This window comes from Microplitis demolitor, chromosome 3 (genome assembly GCF_026212275.2).
Source record: "Microplitis demolitor isolate Queensland-Clemson2020A chromosome 3, iyMicDemo2.1a, whole genome shotgun sequence".
NCBI classification, from domain to species: Eukaryota; Metazoa; Arthropoda; class Insecta; order Hymenoptera; family Braconidae; genus Microplitis; species Microplitis demolitor.
In genome coordinates, this window is record NC_068547.1 from 24,159,418 (window position 1) to 24,182,717 (window position 23,300).

Below are 23,300 nucleotides of genomic sequence, written 5' to 3' on the forward strand. Positions count from 1 at the left end.
ACTACTGACATCTGTACCTGAATATTTATAACATTACAGTAGTATATAATTGATGAAAGAAACACATTGGGCGGGGTGTTGTCCGCGATGCGATTGCGTCATAAGAGAAATCTCCTGGTTGATTATTATTTTCTTGGCCCGTAAGCTGTCAGGTTCTGTTCATTCTGTTGATTTTGTTCGCTCTGTTGTTGTATTGTTGAAAAGTATACATATATATTGTATGTGTACATGTGTGTTTACCGCCATCTTGACTCGGCGTAGGAATACGATTACAAATCTAACAACTATAAAATAAAAATAATAATAATATTTAATTTTTGAATTTGAATAATAAAATATTAAAAATTGAGTATAAAATATAATGATTTGATGTATTGATATAATAAAAAAATAAAAAAAAAAAAATAATTTATAATTGACAGAGAGGAACTAGTTTTAATTGGTGAAGCAATGATGAAATATAGGTGGTTGTGTTAGTTGTGTGATGATTCGAAATAATAGTGGGTGGGGGGAATGGGAGTAGCGTCGTGCAGTAGCAGCAAGCAGCGTTGTGCAGCCGCGGTGCCGCGATCCTGTCCGGCGAACCTGTTTGTAGTGTTTGTTATATTTATAAAACGTTTTTAGGCTATTGGTAGTATTATTAATACGCCAATTGTTTATGCTTATTCAATTAAAGTGTTTTCCTTTATTTATTTTTTCCTTCGTTTTTTCAAATATTTTATAATTAAATAACTATTTTGTGGATTTTATTTTTTACTTTAATAAAAACTCTTTCTTGCCATATTGGATTTCACCTGTAGGATATATTCTATAAAATAAAAATATAAAACGTGTGTCTGGAAATTAAAGGTAAGTCAGAACGACAGCCACGGTATAATATGTTTAAAGAGTTTGCCGTTTGCTGATAATAACTCATCGCCGTATTAATATTATTATAAATTTTTAAAGTTTATCTTTTCTTTTATTTTCTATTAGATAGTTACTTTTTTTTCTTTTTTTTTATTTTCCCGTAGGGTAGAAACGTTTCTGATACACTAATCATTGTTTAGATATAAATCTGACGCTCCCAGTTGTCAAAGATAAGGAGTGGGGGATATATAATATCATAGGCTATTATAGTATACGTGTGTCCTAAATATTTTTTAGTTGAATAATGAAATAAAAAACAAGAAATTTATTTATTTTCATATATTCACAAAAATATACTTGCTGAATATACATATATACATTTTTGTTTTTTTTTTTTTTTTTTTTCTAAATAAATTCGAAAATAAAACTAAATAAATTTTTACGCAATTAATGGAGTTTCATTGAATACAAGGCGTGTTTGACATATTAAAACCAGACTTAAAGTGTCTCCTTTTATCAACGTGTGTTGATGATTTTAAAAAGTCGTAAATATTTAATTAATTCATAAAACTTGTAAAATCCTTTAAATAAAATAATGATAGTGTAGTTTATATTCATACGAATTACTCATGTCCATAATTAAGTTTAATATTATCAGCTATTAGATATTTATTTACTTATTTATTTATTTATAATATTTACTGTATTGACGAATCGTTAATGTAATCAGTAGCATTGTACACTTTTTTAATACTCATAATATCGTTTTGATGACGTCATTTTTAAATACCATTCATTAAATATACATATATATTTGAAATATATAGATAGTTTAAAAATTAAATCGTTCTTTCATTACAAGTTATTGCTGCATGTACATTTCATACTATCACTTGTTGTAAAAAAACTCATACAATACATCATTTATCCGTTAATTTTTTTTTTCTTTGTTATAAGTAGATTTATTTTTGTCACGAAAACCCTTTAAAAAGAGTATGGATTTTAGTAGTTTCAGATCTTGACCGATAGTATTGATTAAATTTGCGAGTGTATGCCTAAGGGTTATGAGGAAGTTGATATAATTTTGTCTTTTTTTTTTTTTTTTTTATTTTTTATGGCGCTGAAAAAAGAGAATGTTGCGAAAGTATACTGGAATAGTGGGTAATAATAACATAAGTAGCTGACCTCATCGGGTTAGATGACAAACAATCCGAATAATTGCTTGATGACCTCAATTAAGATCACTTGTGAAGGATTTAAAGCCCAGCATAATAAATTTACACCCCCACCTTATTTTTCTTCTTCCTTTTCATTACTTACTTATTTTTTTATTTTATTGTACATATTGTGTGTCATATTGGTCATGTTCATGGTTCATGACCTTTTGTACCCGTTATTAATAGAAAAATGCAATTACTCTGTTATCGTGGTTAGATCAAACTTTGACTACTCTGCTGTTGTTATTGTTGTTGTATGTATACCCGACTTTTGTAGCACAGATGTTAAATATACGTGCACACGACTTTCAAACAACTTTCCTGTAAAGGAAGTAATTTATAGACACGAATAATAATGTATTATGTTTTTTTCAGATATCGATTTTTAGTTTAATATTCAAAAAAATTTTTTTTTGATTCGTTAAAACAAGTACTTTTATTTTTGCGTAATAGAAATAGATTGCATGATTTTAAGCCCTTCGTCCTTAATTGATGAGGTTCAATATTGTTTGTCAGAGTCAATAAACTCGTACCGGAGTACGATACGTACCAAAATCATTATTTTATATTCTGTGTATAACACTAGATATGCTTATGTTTAATAATATTATCGATTAATTTTATAAAATATAAAATAAATTTTTAAAATAGTACTAATATTGGATGCATAGCAAAATAAAATTCTTTTAAGCAAACGTTTACGAAGCGTCAGTGTATGACGCAGTAAAGGAAAAAAAATAATTATTAAGTAAATAATTTTTTCAAAAAAAAAAAAAAAAAAAAAAAAAAAAAAAAAAAAAAAAAAAAAAAAAAACCTGCATTTTACGTTACTCCATACACCGTGACCAGAGTAACAATGAACTTGGCGAGTTTTCTAACGGGGTCTGGATATTGCGACGCTCATGTATATATATCCACATAATATAATCAACATGTTCTCTCTCTTACTCAACCAGCTGTAATTTAAAAATTTTTTTTTTTATTCATCCTTCACGGTATCATTTCCGTGCGTACACAAAAATGACAAACAGTCTCTAATATACGGTGAATCCATATTGCAATTATTTTTTGCCAGAGGCCAAAGTGTTTATAATAACAAACTCAGCAATTGTACAATATGAGATATATATATACCACTAATATAATACACCATATATATATGTGTATAAAAAAAATGCGCTCTGTCAGTTAATCGTAAGGGAGAATGAAAAATACTCAGCGTCAAATATAGTAGGAGGAGGAGGATGATGTGCTTGTTACAAGTAAAAATTAAAAAACAAAAAAAAGAAGAAAAAAAATGGGTATATATTGCATGTATAGTTCTTTAGATCAATGTTGGATAGACATAACCCACGCGCTCGTCTCGGAGACAAACGAGCCCTAGCCATGCAACTGAATGGACCACGGGTATACAAAAGAAACTGCTACACAAAAAAGACTCTTTAAAATCATCCATCAAGGTTTAATGGCCTCAGTGCATGCATTTGTTATTCACCACTCAACAATCAAACAACAATTACAAGACATTATTTTCTCTTTTAAATCGCTTTTTCTTTTTTTATAAATTAAATCTAATTTAATTTTTTAAAAAATATCAAACACTTAAATTACATACGACTGAGATTTATATCAACCAACAAACGCCTATATACAATTATATATATATATATAAAGTTTAAAGACTGATCACCCTATTTTTTTTTAGCGCTGACGGCATCAGTCAATTTTAACTACTGTAATCAAAGACTTGTAAAATAATATATATGTACTAGTGAACCTGCTAAAATTTAAAATAACTCGCGGAATATTTACGCATGAATGATGATGATATAGATGATGATGTATAAATTCAACGTCATTTATTGTCACAGAGCTACACTTGTTGTGTTCGATAGAAGTTGGTCGTTTATGATTGGAATGCTAGCATGAAGGACGATTCAATTAACTTTACACTCACTGTAAATTATATTACTTTACTTTTATATTGTGTGCGTGCGTGCACCATAACCACTATATGATTACGTAATATAAAAGTACACGTTTATTTGAATACTGTATATAAACTGAATAAGGTGAATAAGGTGCGCTATCTGACTTTGATTCTGAGTCATACTCATGTATGATTATTGATGCTGTTGTTAATATTATATTTTGCTCCATGAGTAATACTCTTATTTTTTTTCCTTCTATTTTTATGTATTAACTAAACACACAAAAAAATACACTCATTCAATAAAATATATATATATTTTTTTTTCTCATAAATAAGTAATAGTTAATGTACGAAAAAATAACCTTGGTGATTATTATTTTTAACCTTTTAAATAAAAATTTAACGTAATTTATTATAAATTTTTTACGAAATAATTCCACATTTATTGTTAAAGAACAACTCATATTTGAGATAATAAAATTGTGTAGGTTGATGAGTTATTATACAGATAATTTATATTAATTTTAAAATATATTTATATGCAGTTAGTATTGCCGTTGTATAAATAAATAAAACTATTTTTAAAGATTAAAAATGCCAGAAGAACAAAAATCAACCGGTGGTACTGGTAATGTTACCGCAGCTGAAAATGGAACAGGAACTCATTCACCAAGTAAAAGTCCAATGGTTAGGGGTAAAATGGCACTAGCCAAAGTAACATTGCTCGATGGTACTACTAAAGATTTTTCTATCGAGGTTATTGTTGATTTTTAATTCCTAGACATTATATGTTGTATAAATGTTGTAAAAATAATAAAATTAATAAATTATATTACAGAGAAAAGCAAAAGGATACGAGCTTCTGGACAAAATATGTGCAAGTATTAATTTAATTGAGAAAGATTACTTTGGTCTTATTTACGAAGACAAATACGATCCACGAAATTGGCTTGATCTCGAAAGAAGAATTACAAAATTCATTAAAAGTAAGCCAATAAAAAAATAAAAAAAATATTGATAAAATACGAGACTAAAGTTCTAATCAATAGATAAAAAAATGATTTTAACCAATTATACTTTTTAGGTGAACCTTGGAAATTCAACTTTGAAGTTAAATTTTATCCACCAGACCCAGCTCAATTGCAGGAAGATATTACTCGATACCAATTGTGTCTTCAAATTAGAAATGATATAATAACAGGACGATTAGCGTGTTCATTTGTCACTCACGCATTGTTAGGGTCTTATTTAGTACAATCAGAAGTGGGCGATTATGATCCACAAGAGCATGGTAGAGATTATTTAAAAGACTTTAAATTTGCACCTAATCAGACGCCCGAATTAGTTGAGAAAGTTATGGATCTTCATAAAACACATAAGTAAATTTATTTTTATTTTATATTATTATAATAATTTAATTTAATAAATATATTAATTATATGTATTATTTATAAACAGAGGTCAAACACCTGCTGAAGCAGAATTGCATTACTTGGAGAATGCAAAAAAACTAGCAATGTATGGTGTTGATCTTCATCCAGCAAAAGACTCTGAAGGTGTAGATATAATGCTTGGTGTATGCTCTTCAGGTCTTTTAGTTCATCGAGATAGACTGAGAATAAATCGATTTGCATGGCCTAAAATATTAAAAATTTCATACAAAAGACATAATTTTTATATTAAAATTCGCCCGGGAGAATTTGAACAATATGAATCAACGATTGGATTTAAATTAGCAAATCACAGAGCTGCAAAAAAATTATGGAAAGTTTGTGTCGAACATCACACTTTCTTCAGGTATTTTTTTTTTCTTTTTTTTTTTTTTTTTTTTCTTTTTCTCTTTGTATTTATAAATTAATAACATAAATTTAAGACTCATGAGTCCTGAGCCAGTGAAGAAAGTGGGACTGCTACCACACTTAGGATCACGATTTCGATATTCTGGACGTACACATTATGAAACTAAAAAAATACCAATTGAAAGACAGCCTCCTCAATTTGAAAGATCACTCAGCGGCCGTCGTCTAACTTCTCGCAGTATGGATGGTATATTTGCTGTTAAATTTTTATTTCTTTTCTTTAAAGTTTATTAATATATAAATAATACAAATTTACTTTTATTAAATATTTTTTGTATTTATTTAGCTTTAGGTGGGTCACAAACCGTTGAGACCTATGGCTCAGAACCAAGTAAACGTCATACCATGAGCTATGAACCTGAAATGATTCCAGACATGGAACACATTGATCAAAGGCCTAGTCCGATAAAAAAACAAAAAGAAAAGGTAACATTTGTTTATATATACAAAAATTATTATTATTTTCTTTTTTTTTTATGGAGATCAATTACTTTTATTATTCCGATGATTATAATACGATATATCGCCCAATGCGGTCTACGCTTTCAAGATTTTATTTTATCCGTATGTATGTTCGATTTCATACAAATGATAAAAAAAAAAAAAAGATAACTTTTTATTAGGAAGATATTAAAAATAAATTGAATAATTTTTAAGCGAGAGTAGAGTACACCCAACGCCTTGTGCTTGAAGTGGGCAATTAATAATATAAGGTATAATATAATATATTTTAAATTATATCTAATAGAGAATCACGGTAGATTATCATCATATCTATATATACATATAAAAACAAGTTAGGAAACACCTACCTAGGAAATTATTATTTTAACTTAAAATAAATTCCGAGTATTTAAAAATTTGAGATTTAAACGATTAATTGACACGTATATAACTAACCACTGATAGCTCACTCGAAAAACAAGTATTGGAACAACATCGGCTAGCAGTGCCAGTAGCCTGGAAGGAGAATATGACGCGGAACGCGCTGAAAAGGTATATCTTCATCATTCATTTCCCCTCATTAAATAAATATTTATTTATCAGTTTACTATATATACTATATATACATAATCTATCTATACATATCGCACTGTAGTTCTCTATTTCAATGTTAGATTATTATGGTGAATCTTTGGTGTTTTTTTTAATTTCTATCAACTGCATGATACATTTGTGAATTTCATATTTCATTTATTGCGTTACGTGTCAAGGGGGTTGTTAAATTTTCACAAATATATATAGTGAAATATAATAGTAATAATAAAAAAAAATTTTATAAATATATGGGAGCGCAGACCGTTATTATGATATTTTTATAGCATGCTAGGTTGATCGTTTATTATAATATATAAAACAGAAATAAAAATCTATGTGTACTTAACGGCAGTGAGCGCGTACGATAAACAATTTGTCGTGCTCTTTGTAAGCTTTTTGCTGTAAAAAGAAAAATTTTTACCTTTAAAAAAAAAAAAAAAAAAAAAGTCTCACATACAATATGTATGTGAATAAAATAAAATGAAAATTTTTGAAAAGTAATTCGAGCTTGAAAGCTTCAGACTATATATATTTATTTTTGCGTGCATGGAACGCTTTTGTGATTCGATTTTTTTAATTTACTTGTAGAAACCGGTTGGAGGTATTGCGGTTTTACCGCTTGCCGGTGGTGAGCTTACCAGTAAAAAGAAGAAGGATAAGCAGAACGAAAATGAAAAAGAAAATTATAATGATCTTAATAATTCCGAGTTGATAAATGATAGCACGTCTATTGATAATAAAAAATTAAAGGAAAAAGGAAGCCCAGAAAAGCGTGACAAAAAGGAGAAAATAAAGGTTTGTGGATTTTTTTTATTTAATAATTATTTTTTATAAGTAGATGCATTAAATTATTTCAAACTTTTAAATTATTAGATATCATTACTTAAAAAATAATTAGATCCCTTGTTGTTGTTATAGTAATTTCATAAATAATAAGTATTATATAAATATATTAAAGTAGTTGCTCTGTAGCATGTATCGCATGTATTTACTATTTTTTTACTATCAAAGATACCTGTCGGTGGATTCCTCTTTGGTAAACGGGATAAAGATCAAAATAAAACCAAGAAACCAACAAAAAATAATAAAGAACTTGATGAGTCAATGGGTGATGCTGATTCAAATATCTCAGTGTCATCAAGACAGCCACAACCTATTGAACCCATGCCTGGTACACCTGAAAAACCTGAAAAAACAGAAAAAACAGAAAAAACAGAAAAAAAATCACCAGCATACACCAAGTCTTATGATTACGAAGAAACACCATCATCGCCTACAAAAAAATCATATGTACCCCATGGTTTTTCATATGAAGATAGAGCTGCTTCTCCAGACAGTAACAATCAACAATCACTCACTGGTGAAAGTAAAAAAGCTACCGGATTAGCCTTTAATTATGCTCCAGGAGAGGATAAAAAAGTTGTCGAGTCAGCAGCTGAAAAACGTAAAACCAAATATATTACACCAAATAAAGTAACATCATCACCATCACCACCACTACCACCACCGCCACCCACTACAGCAGCAACACCAGCAGCTACAGGTTTAAAAACTCCAGGAATAAATTATGTTGAATCCGCAGGATTGAAAGAACAACAGAAAGGATTACAAAATTCAAATGACAAAATTGCTTCTGCTGCTCTTATTGCTGGAGAACAATCAGGCAATATAACTGCTGTTAAACCTGGTGTAATTATACCTGAAAATGTTGAGCCACAACAAGAACACTTGATACTACCATTACCAGATGGTACAACTTTTATCGGAGGTATGATTTATCTAAAAGACAAACCATTAGATCAAAGTTCACTGGGACCTGATTCAAATAAAATATTAGATGGTAAAATACACGGAAAAGATGGTAAAACATTTAAAAAAGCAGATTTTGGTCCACAAGGTGTACACATTGTCAATGGGTTAATTACTGGAAAAGATGGCAAACCATTGAATCAACAAATACCATGTGTTGATAATAATAAATATTATATAAAAAATGGAATTATTTGTTGTAACGGTCAGTCACTAAATAAAAGTTCTCTTGGACCTCAACATTCGTTAATTAAAGACGGTAGAGTTGTTGGAAAAAATGGTAAGCCAATTAGTGTGGATAAAGTTGGATCAGGTGGTGCATCAATAAAAGACGGTTTAATATTTTCACATGACGGTAAACCATTGACTCGAGGTTCATACGGCACTGACGGCAATTATATTGTGGGTGGAATTGTATGTGCACCAAATGGAAAAGTTATTAATCAAGTTGCTCTTCTTCCGGATTCAACTTATATATCTGATGGTTTGATTTACGGTCGTGATGGTAAACTTTTGTCAAGCGGTGATCTTGGACGTGAGGGTAATTACGTTACTGAAGGTAAAGTTTATGCAAAAGACGGTAAACCAGTTAAAAATGAAATTTTTAATTCCGATGGTTCTGTTATTAAAGATGGAATTGTTTACAATAAAGATGGTAAACCATTAAATCAAGCATCTTTACTTCCAACTGGTGCTTATCTTAAAGATGGTAAAGTTGTTGCTAAAGATGGTAAATCAATAAAACATTCATTTTATAAAACAGACGGTAGCTTTGTTAAAGATGGAATTATTTATGCTAAAGATGGTAAACCTTTAAATCAAATTCCGTATTTGATTGACGGCAGTTTTATTAAACAAGGTTTACTTTATGATCGAAATGGACGTTTACTAAATCAAAATCTTTTTAAACCTGATGACACTATTATACGTGAGGGAATTATTTATGGCGCTGATAGTAAACCACTTGATCATGGTTACTTGGGTGGTGTCGGTGCTAATGACAATAATTTATCTATTAAAGATGGTATTGTTATTGGTAAAGACGGTAATCCAGTAAAACAAGAATCATTTGGATCTAATACAAGTCAAATAAAAAAAGGAATTATTGTCAGTAAGAATAATAAACCTCTTAATCAAGATTCATTTTTACCTGAAGGTGCATTTATAAAAGAAGGTAAAGTGTGTAATCGAGATGGAAAACCTATTAAAATGTCATTCTTTAAACCTGATGGTAGTTTTATTAAAGACGGACAAATATACGGTAAAGATGGTAAACCATTGAATTTAAGTTCACCCATTCCAGACGATTGTTACATTTTAAATGGAATTATTTTTGATGATATGGGAACACCCCTTGTAAAGGATACTTTTGGATCAGATGGATCGTATGTTGTAGCTGGATTGTTATATGATAAAGACGGTAAATTAATAAAAGATGGACGTTTTGGTCCACACGGACATAAAATAAAAAATGGTATGATTATTGGTCCAGATGGTAAACCTTCAACACAAGATGATAAAGGACCAGATAATATTGCAATTATTGATGGTAAAATAGTTGATGGACAAGGTAATCCCAAGAATCAAGGTTCTTTATTACCAGACGGTTGTTATATCCAACAAGGAATAGTATATGATAGAAATGGACGTCCACTTAAATTGGGAGCATTCAAACCCGATGGTACGTATATTAGAGATGGTTTATTGTACAATTGGGGAGGTTCATTGTTTAATGCCGGCAGTAAATTACCCGACGAATATTATATTGAAGAAGGTAGACTTTATGGTAAAGATTCAAAACCTTTAAATCATAGTTCGTTTGGGCATGATGGTGGATTCATAGAAAATGGATTTATTTATGATAAAGATATGAAACCTCTTAGTCGCGGTACATTTGGTAAAGACGGTAGTTATATTCAAGGTGGTTCAATATTTGGATCTAACGGTAAACCACTTAATAAAAAACAAACAACTACTATTACAATAAATTTCGTGCGATATGGTTTGGTATGTGACAATGACGGTAAACCAATAGTATCACAGCCTTTTGATGATTCTGGTAATAAAATAAAGAATGGAAAAATATATGACAGCAATGGAAAACCATTAAATCAAAGCTCTATTAGTCTTAATGGACAGCAACAATCTATTAAAGATGGTATTATTTATGCTCCTAATAATAAACCACTTAATCATGGGCCATTGCCAGTTGAAAGTTGTTTTATCAAAGCCGGGAGAGTTTGTAATGCTGATGGGCAACCTCTGACACAAGAGTCATTTGGACCTGAGGGATTAAGAGTTAAAGAAGGTGTAATTATTGACAAAACTGGAAGACCTATTAAACAATCAGTATTTGATTCTGACGGTAATACTGTAAAAGATGGTCTTATTTACAATAAATCGGGTAAACTACTTGACAAGCATTATACTCATATAACTATTACGATGGTTAAAAAAGGAATAATTTGTGACAGTGCCGGTAAACCAATAACGGAAAGTCCATTTAGTAATGACGGAAGTTATATTAATAATGGTAAAATTTACGACACAAATGGTAAACCATACAACCAAGAAATATTTGGAGATGATAGTGGATTTATCAAGGATGGTATTATTTATGATAAAAATAGTCAACCAATGGATTATGATGAGATTCCCGTTTCTGTAGCTCCAAGTCTTCCAACTACTACACCTTCAAAAATAAAAAAAACTGCGGTTCCAGTTACTACACCTACTATTGTTAAAACAACAACTAAACAATCGGTAATAAAAGATCAAGAAGGATTGACACAAAATATTGAAGAAAAAATAGAAGATTTGACACCAGGTGGTACAGGACAAGTTACAGTAAATACCCACATTAATAAGGTAATTGACATTACTATTATAATTATTATTATTAATATTATTTAGTGTCTTGAAAAATAGTAAAAAAGTATTTAGTTTGGCATATTATGTATAAATGTAGGCAGAAACTCAGGATGATGGTAGAGCTCCATATATGACGGCAACAGCCGTGACTACTCGTACTGCTACTATGCATGAAGATCTTGAAAAAAATCAAAAAACCAGTCAGGTTTGTTTGTTGTTTTTTTTTTTTTTTGTTTTTTACAATTTATTATTTTTTTAATCATCTATTTTTTATTTTATTTTTATTTTATTTTACTTTACTTTATTCTGGCATATCAGGTTGAAGAGAAAACGGTAGCACACACAACTGCCACTAGTGCTACCAGACAAGAGCAGCGAGTTGTTACTCAAGAAGTAAGAACCACAAGCCATGTGCTTTCTGGAGAGCAGGTAAACTTTATATCTATTTATTTTTTTATTAGATACTATTTAATATCACAATATTAACTTGTTTGTGGTAAAAAGTAACGCCACTAAAAATATCATTTTCAATAATATTAACAGTTATTATTTTCTCATATATAAATCATTATAACAAGTAAATAATTTATTAACTGAATTTCAAAAAATCATTTCGATTAAAAAATTCATGTTTTTTAAAATAATAACAAAATTAGCTTAAATTTTACTTAAAGTATGATAGTTTGTTGTGATTATTTTTATTATTATTTAATTAATTTATTAATGATCGGCGGCTTGGCTAATAACCCACATTGCATGGCGTAGCTCTTCTCACGACGACTCAGTACGTCCAGTTCAAGCAGCGGTGATTCAGGCACGCCTATTGACATTGATGATGATCAACGTGAGTTCTACAATCAGTATTATCAGGTAATCATCATTTTCTCATTAACACATAACCACTTTTTGTTATTACTTATTATTATTCATAATAATAATTATAATAAATCATCAGCTTTTTGAGTTATCTAATACATTTATCAAGGTAACACTAAATTGTAATACATGTTTGTATAATATTGTTTGCTCGAAATGTTTTTGTCTGAATTACTGTATTAACGTTAAAATAATTTATAAAGTTAACAGGTTTATTTACAGTGTACCAGGTAAATAGACAAGTGACTGTGTGAGCACCGCAAAAAAAGCAATTTGTCTATGACTGCAATGATTTAAAATTTTTACTTGTATTGTCATAATTGTATTTTATAATTAAAATAATCAATGATAATTTAAATTAATAGGGAGATTCTGCTGGAATAGTGGCAACAGAGACTCATGTATTTTCGGGTGAACCAGACAGTAATGTAATTGCTACCAGTACTGTACCATTAGTGGCAACTGAAACAAGAAAAGTCGCTTTGGAAAATGAAGATGGAAGTTACAGTGCAACTGGTGAAATAGTTAGCACTCAAACTATTTCCAGTAAAACTAGAACTGTAGAAACAATTACGGTTTGTATTCATTTTATAAACTTTTTTTTTTTTTTTTTTTTTTTTTTTTTTTTTTTTTTTTTTTTAAACCCTTGTTAATTTTCACTGTATTTATTGATATAGTATAAAACGGAACGAGATGGGGTTGTTGAAACTCGAGTAGAACAAAAAATAACAATACAATCAGATGGTGATCCAATCGACCATGACCGAGCACTTGCTGAAGCTATTCAAGAAGCAACAGCTATGAATCCTGATATGACAGTAGAGAAAATTGAAATTCAACAACAAACAACACAATAATAATAATAATTTAAATTATTATTAGTACTATAATTTTGATAAACGAGAAGAAGACAATATCTTCTAAAAAATTTATAATTATTTAATATTAATTGAAAAAAATTATCGGAAAATATTGTATTTTATATTATTATTAGTATTGCAATTACTTAGCGTATGATTGAATCTTACGCATATTTGTACAGAGGTTGAATAAAATTTGACAGTACAGGGTGAGTTTTAAAAAACTTATACAATACATATATAATAATACTTGTAGACTTTGCTATCGAATTTTAAAAGTACGGTACACGCTTAACAAGTTATTATATTATATATAATAATAATTATGATAAATCTTATCAATTTTTTTTTGGAGAACTGAAAAAATAAAATAAGAAACCGTACAGTTGACAAAAAAGCATTTCTTTTAAAAAAAATGATAATTTAAATTACAATTACAATAGATCTGGATGATTATTATTTTTCAATTACTTAACAAAGATATATTATATAATAATATTAGTTGAACTTTTCTAAACATAATAATGTTATTATTATTATTATTATTATTATTATTATTATGGGCAACGTATTTTAACAATATTATGAAAAATACGTTTATATAATAAAAAGTGATGATAAAATTTAATGCTACGATTATATTTGTATAGTATGATTTGTAACAATTGAGTATTTTTATTTTGAATATACAATTTAAAATATATATTTAAACAAATACTATAAGCAGTATATAATTACAATAAAACGTCATCACGTTCTCCTACTACATTTAAGCAGATCAATGTCGAAGGTTTGCTCATAAATCCTGTAGACTCAAGTACTGAATTTTTTCGATAATGATAACAATAATAATTAAATGTAAAACCAAGAGCTATAAGATGCATTTGTCAGCGTATATGTCTAAATCTAGCGTAGCTTGTATACTCAAAAAATGTATGTCTGCAGCGTATGATACCCTTTAATATATTGAACAAAAAAAGTAAAAATTACTTTGACATCAATGATAATTTTATACTCAGTAACAGTGAAATTAAATTTATTTAAAAATAAAGTCTTACCATATCTGCGCTCTTCAATTTTTTAACTAATTTTCTCTAGATATACTTTTTTAATTTATTCAGATGCCAATTAAAAATGATTAGTTAGTTTTATATTTTTACATATTGATTGAAAATTAAAGGTTGTAATAAATGATGACATAAATATCACCCCACATTTATTGAGTATATTTTTATTATTAATTAATGTGGCTTTCACATTATAATTTTTTTATTTTAATAATAATATAATTATATTTAGTAAGATTATTTTCGTTTTTGTCACAAATAATATTTCATTATTGTTTTTATTATTATATTTATATAAATATTTCTCAATTCCAAAGTACGAATATGGCACATAATATTATCTCACCCTGCTTCATTATTGTTGTTTGTAACATTCCACGCTTATGTATTTAAATAACTAACATTGTGTATTATATTTTTTTATTATACATTTAATTTACTATTTTCTTTTGTTTTTTAATTTTAGCAGCGCTTATTAATGAAGAACAAATAAAATATAAAAAATAAAAACAATAATTATATTGTCTTGATTGTAAAATTGAAAATTTAACGCTGAAAGATAAAAAAAAATTTAATATCCATAACAGAAACACACGTTAATTATAGAGTTGTTAAGAGATATATATAAATATATATTGAAAATAAATAATAAAGTACATCAATTTGATTCGAAATATATATATACATATATATTATATTATATAATTGAATTGTTATACATCCTGTTCTGCAGCGTTCTCTACTACAATTATAATAAAAATGTGAATTTATAATGCAGTATATATACATATATGAAAAAAAAAAACGATGATTAAAGCAACGAGTACTTTTGCTCGACAAACTTTGTTTAAATTGTTCTTTCCATTTGTATATATTTAATCTCATGTGTGTATTTTTTTATTATATTTTTTTAACCTTACCAATTCGATGTATGTTGTTTATTATTAGCATTACATATTTACTATGACTTTTTATTCAAACATGATGACATAACTACTGAATTTATGTACGTAGATTTTAGATGATTAAGTTCATGTTTTTGTCGAGGATTAACAGCTTTCCAAAAAGGTCTTGGAGTACAATGGTTATCTTTTCTTCCAGCGATTGAGGGGGCTATGAATAAAATAATTATATAAAAACGTCGCTTATTTCTCTCCTCTATACAATTATATATTAAAGAATAGATGATTTTACTTGATGTCCATGGTGGATAGATTTGGGGCTTAACTTCCATAGCCGATGTTGCACTGATTGATAACTTAGGGCCAGGTTGAAGTATGGCTCGTGATATAGATCGTTCGAATGCCGGTGGTAAGTTCAGAGAAGCTATTTCGTTTTATTAATTATTATCGTTATTATAAAATTAAGATATTAACTGATTGTAGCAACTGTAAATGGGGATTCGCGACTCTAATATCTCATCAAAGAACCTTAAATGATTATAAAGTTTGCCATTGTCATCAAGAACATGAATTGATGTATTTAATATCTACACATGAAAGAAAAAGTTTATTTTGAAAGCTTTTAGAATTATTACAAGTAGAATATATGAGTCGAAACGATGAGCCAAAATATGTAAAGTATGACCGAAGAATAAACAAGGAAGTCATGCACAGGTGCTCTAGAAAGTAAAAAAGGGTCAAAATCGTGATTCCGGCCACTAAAATCGACCTAGAAAATCTAATTATGGCTCTAGAAGGCTAAAAATTGGTTTGGAACTAAATTTCGATCCCCTGAATCGAAATCAAGCAAAGTATGAGTTAACTCTCCATAAAAAAGTCAACCAGGGGGTCCCTAGGTGGCGAAAATGCGTAAAAATCGGGAATCCGGCGGCTCAATTTCTCCCGAATTGTTCGAATAACAATCTAGCGGTCTGAAATTTTCTTTGAGAGTAAAAAGTGACCTCCTGCATCGGAATCAGACAGCACGTACACAGTGGCATCCTTTTATGAGTCGTGTTTTTGAAAAAATTTTGTACTACATATGTTCAATACTTACTTGTAATATCGTCACTTAAACTCATTTTATGTATTTTCCGTTGGGCCAATCGCAATTGTTTCTCGTTCTGAAATTTAGTCAGAAAATTCCGGGTAATTCGAGGTATTGCTTTCCCATCCAAAGTAGCTGCCAAAATACCAATTATGTTATGAATAATTATATTTTCATAAGATAAATAATTTTGATTTACCTAGTGAACTGCTGTTAGCAATAACGTTTTCTCGATATCTGAAGTGATGTGTAACGGGATTGTCTTGCAATTGTAGTTCTGTAAGTGATTTCAATGCTTTCATTGTTTCAATCAAGTCAAGCATATCATTAACAAGATTATTTCTTGCAATTAGAATTTCTAAATTACATAAACAGCTGAGGGGTTCCAAAATGGTCAAATTATTTCCAGTTACATCCAATATTCTTAACTGATTAGTCTGCAATCGGACAAAAGGTAACGCTCATCAATATACGTAGTTATTATCAAAAATATAGTAAAATCAATTTCAGTGTACTGATAGGGTATAGAGACTTCTTGGATCAAAAATTATTGATTCCCTTCTCGAAAGTCGTTGATTTTCGATACGAAGTTCAAATAAATTTTCTAAATTCTCCATTTGTTCTACAACACAAATATTGTTGTAGCCGATAAATAAAATTTTTAAATTGTGTAAATTATCTAAGTTTTCTATTTTTTTTATATTGTTGTGTTGAAGATATAAGTGGGTTAAATTTACAGTGAATTGAAGATTTTCAATTTTCGAAATAGAGTTATTTTGCAAATATATGACTCTCAGGTTTTTACATCCTGAAAGATTTCCCTAAAATTATTATTTATTTTAATTCTTCTTTTAAATTATTTATTTGCTTACTATACAAACTTACGATAGCGTCAACAAATTTTCCATTCATATAAAGATGAGTGATTGTACGGAAATTATTTTTTGAAATTTTTTTAGTAAGAGATTTCAAGGATTGTGTCCGAACACATTCTTTTTCAATGTAATTCGTCGTTAACAGCACCATTGTTTACTTGCAATTATTTTATTTGTTGGAGCCAGAAATTATTTGACAACTAAATGACTAAATTATTATTGATCAAACAAACCGGTCATATATTTTGTTTTGTATCATATATATATAGACACAAACTCTACATTAAAAAAAATTTTAAAAAAAGCCGTGACGGTGTTTTTTTTTGTTAAACAACTGAATAACTAAATTTTGATACTTACTTTTCGAAATTGAAAAATCAAAACTCTATATCATTAAAATTAATTACTACATTCATATAATTATTACTGATTCCATAAATATACCTTTTTTTTTTTTTTTATTAAAATCTTGTACATATACATAAGTGTAATAAATAAAGATATATATATTTATATATGTGTGTAGATTTAAAATAGGACTTATAAAAAATTTTTCACACTTAAATATCAAGTGATCTAATTGCACAGATTGTATTTGATTCTATGGCACAGTGTAGTCAAATAAATCGCAATACACGCGATGATGATCTATATAAATATATTATAAATTAATTATAATAATAATAATAACAACAATAATCATGTAAATTATAATTGAAGACTTTAACGTCATTCGTCGTGCTCTTAATTATGATAATTATTAAAATTATTAAATAATTAAATTTCAGTCTGAGAGAATCCGAACATTTGGCAGGATTTGGATAATTTATCTGTGACTAGAGTGTTATTATTATTATTATTATTATGTCTGAATTATGTAGATGAAAAGTAGTAACACCGCACACAGTGAGCATTTAATTAAAAAATGTCTATTTACAAAAAATTTATCAAACAATTATTGTTAGTATCTCTGTTGTCGAGCTAATATTAAAATGAGCATCAGATGACATTGGTGTGGATTAGTTTTACCACTTTACAGATCCATTTTTCAAATCGCTGTACGCAGAAGCTGTAATTACACCGTGATTTTGATTATAATTGTTGATAGATCGTAAATTTCTTATATTTGATTGTTTTTGTACGCCAGTGTGTTTAAGATTGTTTTTTAGAGTTTGACTACGCGTAATTTTATATCCACTGATTGTTTCGTTGATATTATTATCATTCCGATGACGATTAATTACATTGTTATTATTAACTACTGAAGTCCGGTTGTTGCCGTTTATTGCACTTATTGCCGTTGTTCTTAAAGGTATCGTTTGATTTAAATAATTAAGTATCACTTGACTTTCCAATGAGTTATTATTATCGGTTGGGTCATTACTACCAGTACCCACGGCAAAATGTTTAGTAATATTGTTTGGAATTTTAGTGAGATAGTTATTAACAGAATTAATGCTACTTGTTGGACTATCCTGATTGTTAGCATGTTTAGCTAATGAATATCTTGATGGAGCATTACTGCCATTTATTATTGTTGAGTATTTATTAATGTTATTATTAAGCCCTTGTGATTTAGTGCCACGTCGTAATTTCGTTGGCTGATTTATCGATGATATGTTATTCGATTTATTAGTGACGCCATACTGAAAAAATAAATAAATATTTATCATTTTATCTTAATTCCATTGTGTAATTTATAATTTATTTTATTTTTTGATTTAGAATATCAACATATTCTACAACTAGCAAGATAAAAACAATAATTGTTTGCAGTTGGTAACAATTAATGAATCAACTAAACCGAATAAATTATTAAAATATTATTAATAATATGAATGGCACTTTTGTGTATTTCGAAAAGTTTACAGTACCTAAATATATCCCATATGGCAAGTAGCCTGTAATGATACAATTTTGGTGATTTATATATACACCCTGCTATTATTAGAAAAAAAAAAAAAAAAAAAAAAAAAAACAATAAAAACAATAAAAATTAACTTACTCCAGTCATTTGATCCGATTGTACAGAACGCTGAGATTTTGTCAGAGATGATTGTTGCTGCTGCTGTTGATGATGATGGTGATTATGATTATGATTCTGTTGGTGGTGACTGACAAATTGACAACTTTTAGTGTGACTAGGTGCTATAATTGGAAAATTTCCATTTATCAAATTGTGAGCGTATTGGGATATGTTACTTTTATTTCCTGTAATCATTTTTTAATAGAAAGTTTCTCATAAATAAATTATGAAAGAAAAAAACTTACCGGGATTGTGTGATTTTTTAAATGACTCATTGAATTCACGCTCTTTTCGTAGGTCATTACTAAAAAATTCAAAATTTTTTTTCGCAACAGCGTCACCTTGCCCTGTGTCCTTTCTTATATGTTCCGAAATCCGTCGAATTCTAGGCTTAGACCTACTACAAAATTTGTATTTTATCCTATGAAAAATAAATATAACAAAAAAAAAAAAAAAAATATTTATCCATCAGACGATTGTAATTATTCTTACATATTTTTGTGTTTACGATGTTTTTCATCCATCATAGCGTAAAGTTTATTGCGATAATCTTCAACTCTCAGCTGAACGTCGTCACGCAATGGAGGTATAACGTTAGTACCACGCTCAGGTTCATGAGCTCGATGATGAAAACTATAAATTAAAATATAAAAAATTGATAAATTTTATTTTTAATAATACTATAAAATACGTTATTACAATAATTATTTACTCAGCAACGTAAGGATGTTCCAGTGCTTCAACGGCAGTCAATCTGTGATTAGGATTAAATACTATGAGTCTTTCAATTAAATCTAATGCTTTTGCAGGTACACCAATAAAAATTTGTTGTAAAGTACGCCGTGATATATTAGGAATTTTTTCCAACAAATTTGATCCATATCCAGCGCTTACAGAAATAATATCTATAAAAATATACTTATTTATAAATAATTTAAATAAAATTAATGAATATCAGTATTTATTGAATTTCGGAGTAAAACCTTGTGGTGTAGGGGGTGGCAAAGTTGCCATTATTCTTTCGACCTGATTGATCGTCGAAGATCCTGGAAAAAGAGGCTTTTCAAGTAACATTTCGCCTAAAATACAACCTAACGACCACATGTCTATTCCCTTTGTGTATTTTTTAGAAGCTATCAATATTTCTGGAGCTCGATACCATCTTGTCGCAACGTAATCAGTCAAAGTAGGATCGCTACCAGTTTCTCCGTCTCCTTCGCCGATTTGCGTGACTGATCTAGCCAGCCCAAAGTCTGCTATTTTACAATGGCATTGAGCATTAAGAAGTATATTTGAGGGCTAAAAAATATATATTTTATTTTTATCACAATATTAATTTTTTGATTGTATCGTTGCATGTACAGTCTACAGTAATGTAACTCTATAAATATGTAAAATAGCTTACTTTTAAATCCCGATGGATAACATTCCCTGAATGAATATATTTTGTTGCTTTAAACAACTGATACATAATAAAAACTTTATGAATATCTTTCAAAATATTTCCTCTTTTAATAACATTATGTAAATCAGTCTCTAAAATAAATAAAATACCAATGACAGTAAAAATATAAACAATTTTTTAATAATTATAATATAAATGTATACCCATGAATTCAAAAACAAGATAAATGTCACGATCATTGTTAGCTTTATGAAGTCCAATTAATTGAATTATGTTTTCATGATTTGAGAAAGACAAAAGAAACATTATTTCACGAAATGTTCGCTGAGCATCAGTTTGATTTCGAAAAGCATCAAATATTTTTTTAACTGCTACAGTCTCTTTCGATTTTTTATCAATAGCTTTCCACACTATTCCATATGCCTGGCATAATAATTATTAGTATTATTAATATTTGGCAATAAAAACAAAAATTAATTTTTATGTATATATATATATCTTCATGTAATGTGATAACGTACGATGCAGAGTTGTTTTATCTATATCTCCAAGCACTACATAAATATTTAAATGCACACTCATGACTACATTATGTATTGATTATTACTGACAATAAAATATATATTGTAAAAAAAATGATTAAATTAATTTTTATAGGTCGTACGAATTATCACATATGATATGATAAATTTAAAAAATAAAAATAAATTATTACCCCTTTGCCAAGTCGTTTGATGATATTATAATGTTTGGTGACATGACTGTCTATTTCCGATAATTTTTCACCATTATTTTTTCCTGACATCTTGATATTGATAAATTATAAATTCTGATTATAATCCAAGAATATTTCGCTGCCGGAGGTTTACCAAATTCAAATAACTGATAAGTACCGGGTGTTGACCCGGCTCGACAGCTGTTTGTTATTTCTTATAAACACACAAACACTCAAAATTTTATTATATTAATACTTTAAGTACATTTATATGAATAGTGTGGATTAAAAAATTGATAAACATTGAATTGCTTATTTTTTTTCGACGGGCACATTTGACACATCGACGACTCGTTATGTTTATACTTAATACATTTCTGGTTGCTAGGCAAAAGAATACACTCGTTCTCGCGGTAATATGTGTCGTCATTTCCTTTTATAACCATATACAAATACATTCGTGTTTTTTTTTTGTTATTGTATTAGTGAATTTATATTTAAAGCAACACAATCAAAGTCAATAACTTTTTAGTCCTTAACTTTTTTTTATATACTTTTATATATTTTCTATGCCAAATACAAATTATAATTATTATTTCTTATATTAAATATATATCCAATCCGAAGAATAAACAAAAGAATAACTGAATAATTAATAATAATACATAATGGAAAAATAAAAAAAATATTGATATTTAAAGAAAGAAAAAATAATAAAAATTATGGTCCCACAAAAATATTATTATTTGTATTCAAAAGTATGCTGTTTTTTTTTTCTTGAGAATACTAACAAAAGTAATGAATGTAATTATGGAAAAAGTAGAGTAATAAAATACATAAAATATAATTATACTCATATAAATAATTTTTTACAAAATGAAAAATATCAATCGTAGTAACATTTAAGAGTAATTATAATTTTAGTATCACACATTATTATAATGTAATATGACACTTTTTAACAAATAACATTATAAAATGCATTTAAGTATTTTTTTATCAACCTGTTTTAAAGTGTATAAGTTTTAACAAAACTTAAGAGATAAATTTATATATATTCAATATAATTTACTTCCTGGGCTGTTGAATAACAATGGGTCTAGTAGAATGAGCTGGTCTGGAATCATGAGATGAAGTTGGTTTTTCATGAAAATGCTGAACAGCTTCTGGAGGAAAATCGGCGTTACCTCTTGAAGGAGCACCACTTATCATTATTGTTTTAGGAGGGCTACATACAAAAAACAAAAAAAAACTCAATTATTATTAAAAAAAAAAAAATAAATAACCAAAGTAAACAATGTAAAATCTATGACCTGCTTGATGGTTTACTTTCAATGGAATCTTTGCTGGGTTTAGCCTCACGTTCTTCTCGTGGTGTTTTATGCTGAGTTATTCTCATGCCGCCAGCTTTCACTGAAATCATGTTATCAATAAGTAACAATAATTAGTATAATTATATTAATTACTAACCTGCTGGTGGATGTCCAGCTTTTAATTTGCATTCATCTGGACTTGACATTGTTAAAGCTGATGTAAAATACAAAGAAAAAAAATTAATAATAATAATAGTAATACGGTAAATGATTTAACAATGGAACAATATGTTACCGTTGGAAGTAGACGTACTTTCAAAACTGATTGGTAATTTTTGTTAACCGTGAACTAAAGTGACGCACTGTAAAGAATATACGACGTATTTATATATTTATATGTCTACTGCGTAATGTGTTCTGTATTGTGTTTTCTGTTTTATGTTATATATCCGTGTTCAGTATTCAGTATGTAGTGATGTAAGTATTTACATACACAAACTCATGCCATTATAGAGTTTATATTCATGTGTTTCGTACCGTATATATATATATATATATATATATATATATATATATATATATATATATATTACATATA

The 23,300-nt window shown here is 28.3% G+C and overlaps 4 protein-coding genes across 11 annotated transcripts; 1 reads left to right on the top strand and 3 right to left on the bottom strand.

Moving 5' to 3' along the window:
- Nucleotides 1-64: 64 nt before the first annotated feature.
- Nucleotides 65-14,862, top strand: LOC103579240 (uncharacterized). 4 transcript variants are annotated; one of them, XM_053737847.1, is made up of 15 exons: nucleotides 66-849; nucleotides 4,587-4,755; nucleotides 4,838-4,985; nucleotides 5,084-5,378; nucleotides 5,458-5,796; nucleotides 5,873-6,045; nucleotides 6,145-6,284; nucleotides 6,768-6,854; nucleotides 7,485-7,691; nucleotides 7,908-11,573; nucleotides 11,674-11,781; nucleotides 11,895-12,005; nucleotides 12,342-12,446; nucleotides 12,818-13,027; nucleotides 13,130-14,862. In XM_053737847.1, the coding sequence occupies exons 2-15, from the start codon at nucleotides 4,594-4,596 to the stop codon at nucleotides 13,307-13,309; spliced, it is 5,931 nt and encodes a 1,976-aa protein (XP_053593822.1). In that variant the 5' UTR covers nucleotides 66-849; nucleotides 4,587-4,593; the 3' UTR covers nucleotides 13,310-14,862. The 4 variants fall into 4 exon arrangements, with proteins under 4 accessions (XP_053593826.1, XP_053593822.1, XP_053593825.1 ...); XM_053737850.1 differs by lacking the exon at nucleotides 12,342-12,446; XM_053737848.1 differs by lacking the exon at nucleotides 6,768-6,854 and having other exon boundaries at nucleotides 67-849.
- A 478-nt stretch (nucleotides 14,863-15,340) lies between these two features.
- Nucleotides 15,341-17,394, bottom strand: LOC103579254 (protein phosphatase 1 regulatory subunit 42-like). The gene is made up of 5 exons (XM_053737442.1): nucleotides 17,254-17,394; nucleotides 16,884-17,189; nucleotides 16,568-16,796; nucleotides 16,378-16,503; nucleotides 15,341-15,705 (listed from the first exon to the last, which is right to left on the bottom strand). Exons 1-5 carry the CDS (start codon nucleotides 17,392-17,394, stop codon nucleotides 15,341-15,343), a joined length of 1,167 nt encoding a protein of 388 aa, XP_053593417.1.
- Nucleotides 17,395-18,137: 743 nt separating this feature from the next.
- Nucleotides 18,138-22,121, bottom strand: LOC103579241 (extracellular signal-regulated kinase 2). 4 transcript variants are annotated; one of them, XM_053737184.1, is made up of 9 exons: nucleotides 21,390-22,121; nucleotides 20,878-21,097; nucleotides 20,675-20,805; nucleotides 20,253-20,568; nucleotides 19,982-20,174; nucleotides 19,762-19,902; nucleotides 19,515-19,666; nucleotides 19,249-19,454; nucleotides 18,138-18,889 (listed from the first exon to the last, which is right to left on the bottom strand). In XM_053737184.1, the coding sequence occupies exons 1-9, from the start codon at nucleotides 21,477-21,479 to the stop codon at nucleotides 18,269-18,271; spliced, it is 2,070 nt and encodes a 689-aa protein (XP_053593159.1). In that variant the 5' UTR covers nucleotides 21,480-22,121; the 3' UTR covers nucleotides 18,138-18,268. The 4 variants fall into 4 exon arrangements, with proteins under 4 accessions (XP_053593159.1, XP_053593158.1, XP_053593160.1 ...); XM_053737183.1 differs by having other exon boundaries at nucleotides 19,515-19,669; XM_053737185.1 differs by having other exon boundaries at nucleotides 19,249-19,391; nucleotides 19,515-19,690.
- A 93-nt stretch (nucleotides 22,122-22,214) lies between these two features.
- LOC106693045 (death-associated protein 1) lies at nucleotides 22,215-23,190 on the bottom strand. Of its 2 annotated transcripts, none has more exons than XM_008560596.3 (4): nucleotides 23,016-23,190; nucleotides 22,860-22,916; nucleotides 22,703-22,802; nucleotides 22,215-22,617 (listed from the first exon to the last, which is right to left on the bottom strand). In XM_008560596.3, exons 2-4 carry the CDS (start codon nucleotides 22,906-22,908, stop codon nucleotides 22,458-22,460), a joined length of 309 nt encoding a protein of 102 aa, XP_008558818.1. In that variant the 5' UTR covers nucleotides 22,909-22,916; nucleotides 23,016-23,190; the 3' UTR covers nucleotides 22,215-22,457. The 2 variants fall into 2 exon arrangements, with proteins under 2 accessions (XP_008558818.1, XP_008558817.1); XM_008560595.3 differs by having other exon boundaries at nucleotides 22,998-23,188.
- Nucleotides 23,191-23,300: the final 110 nt, after the last annotated feature.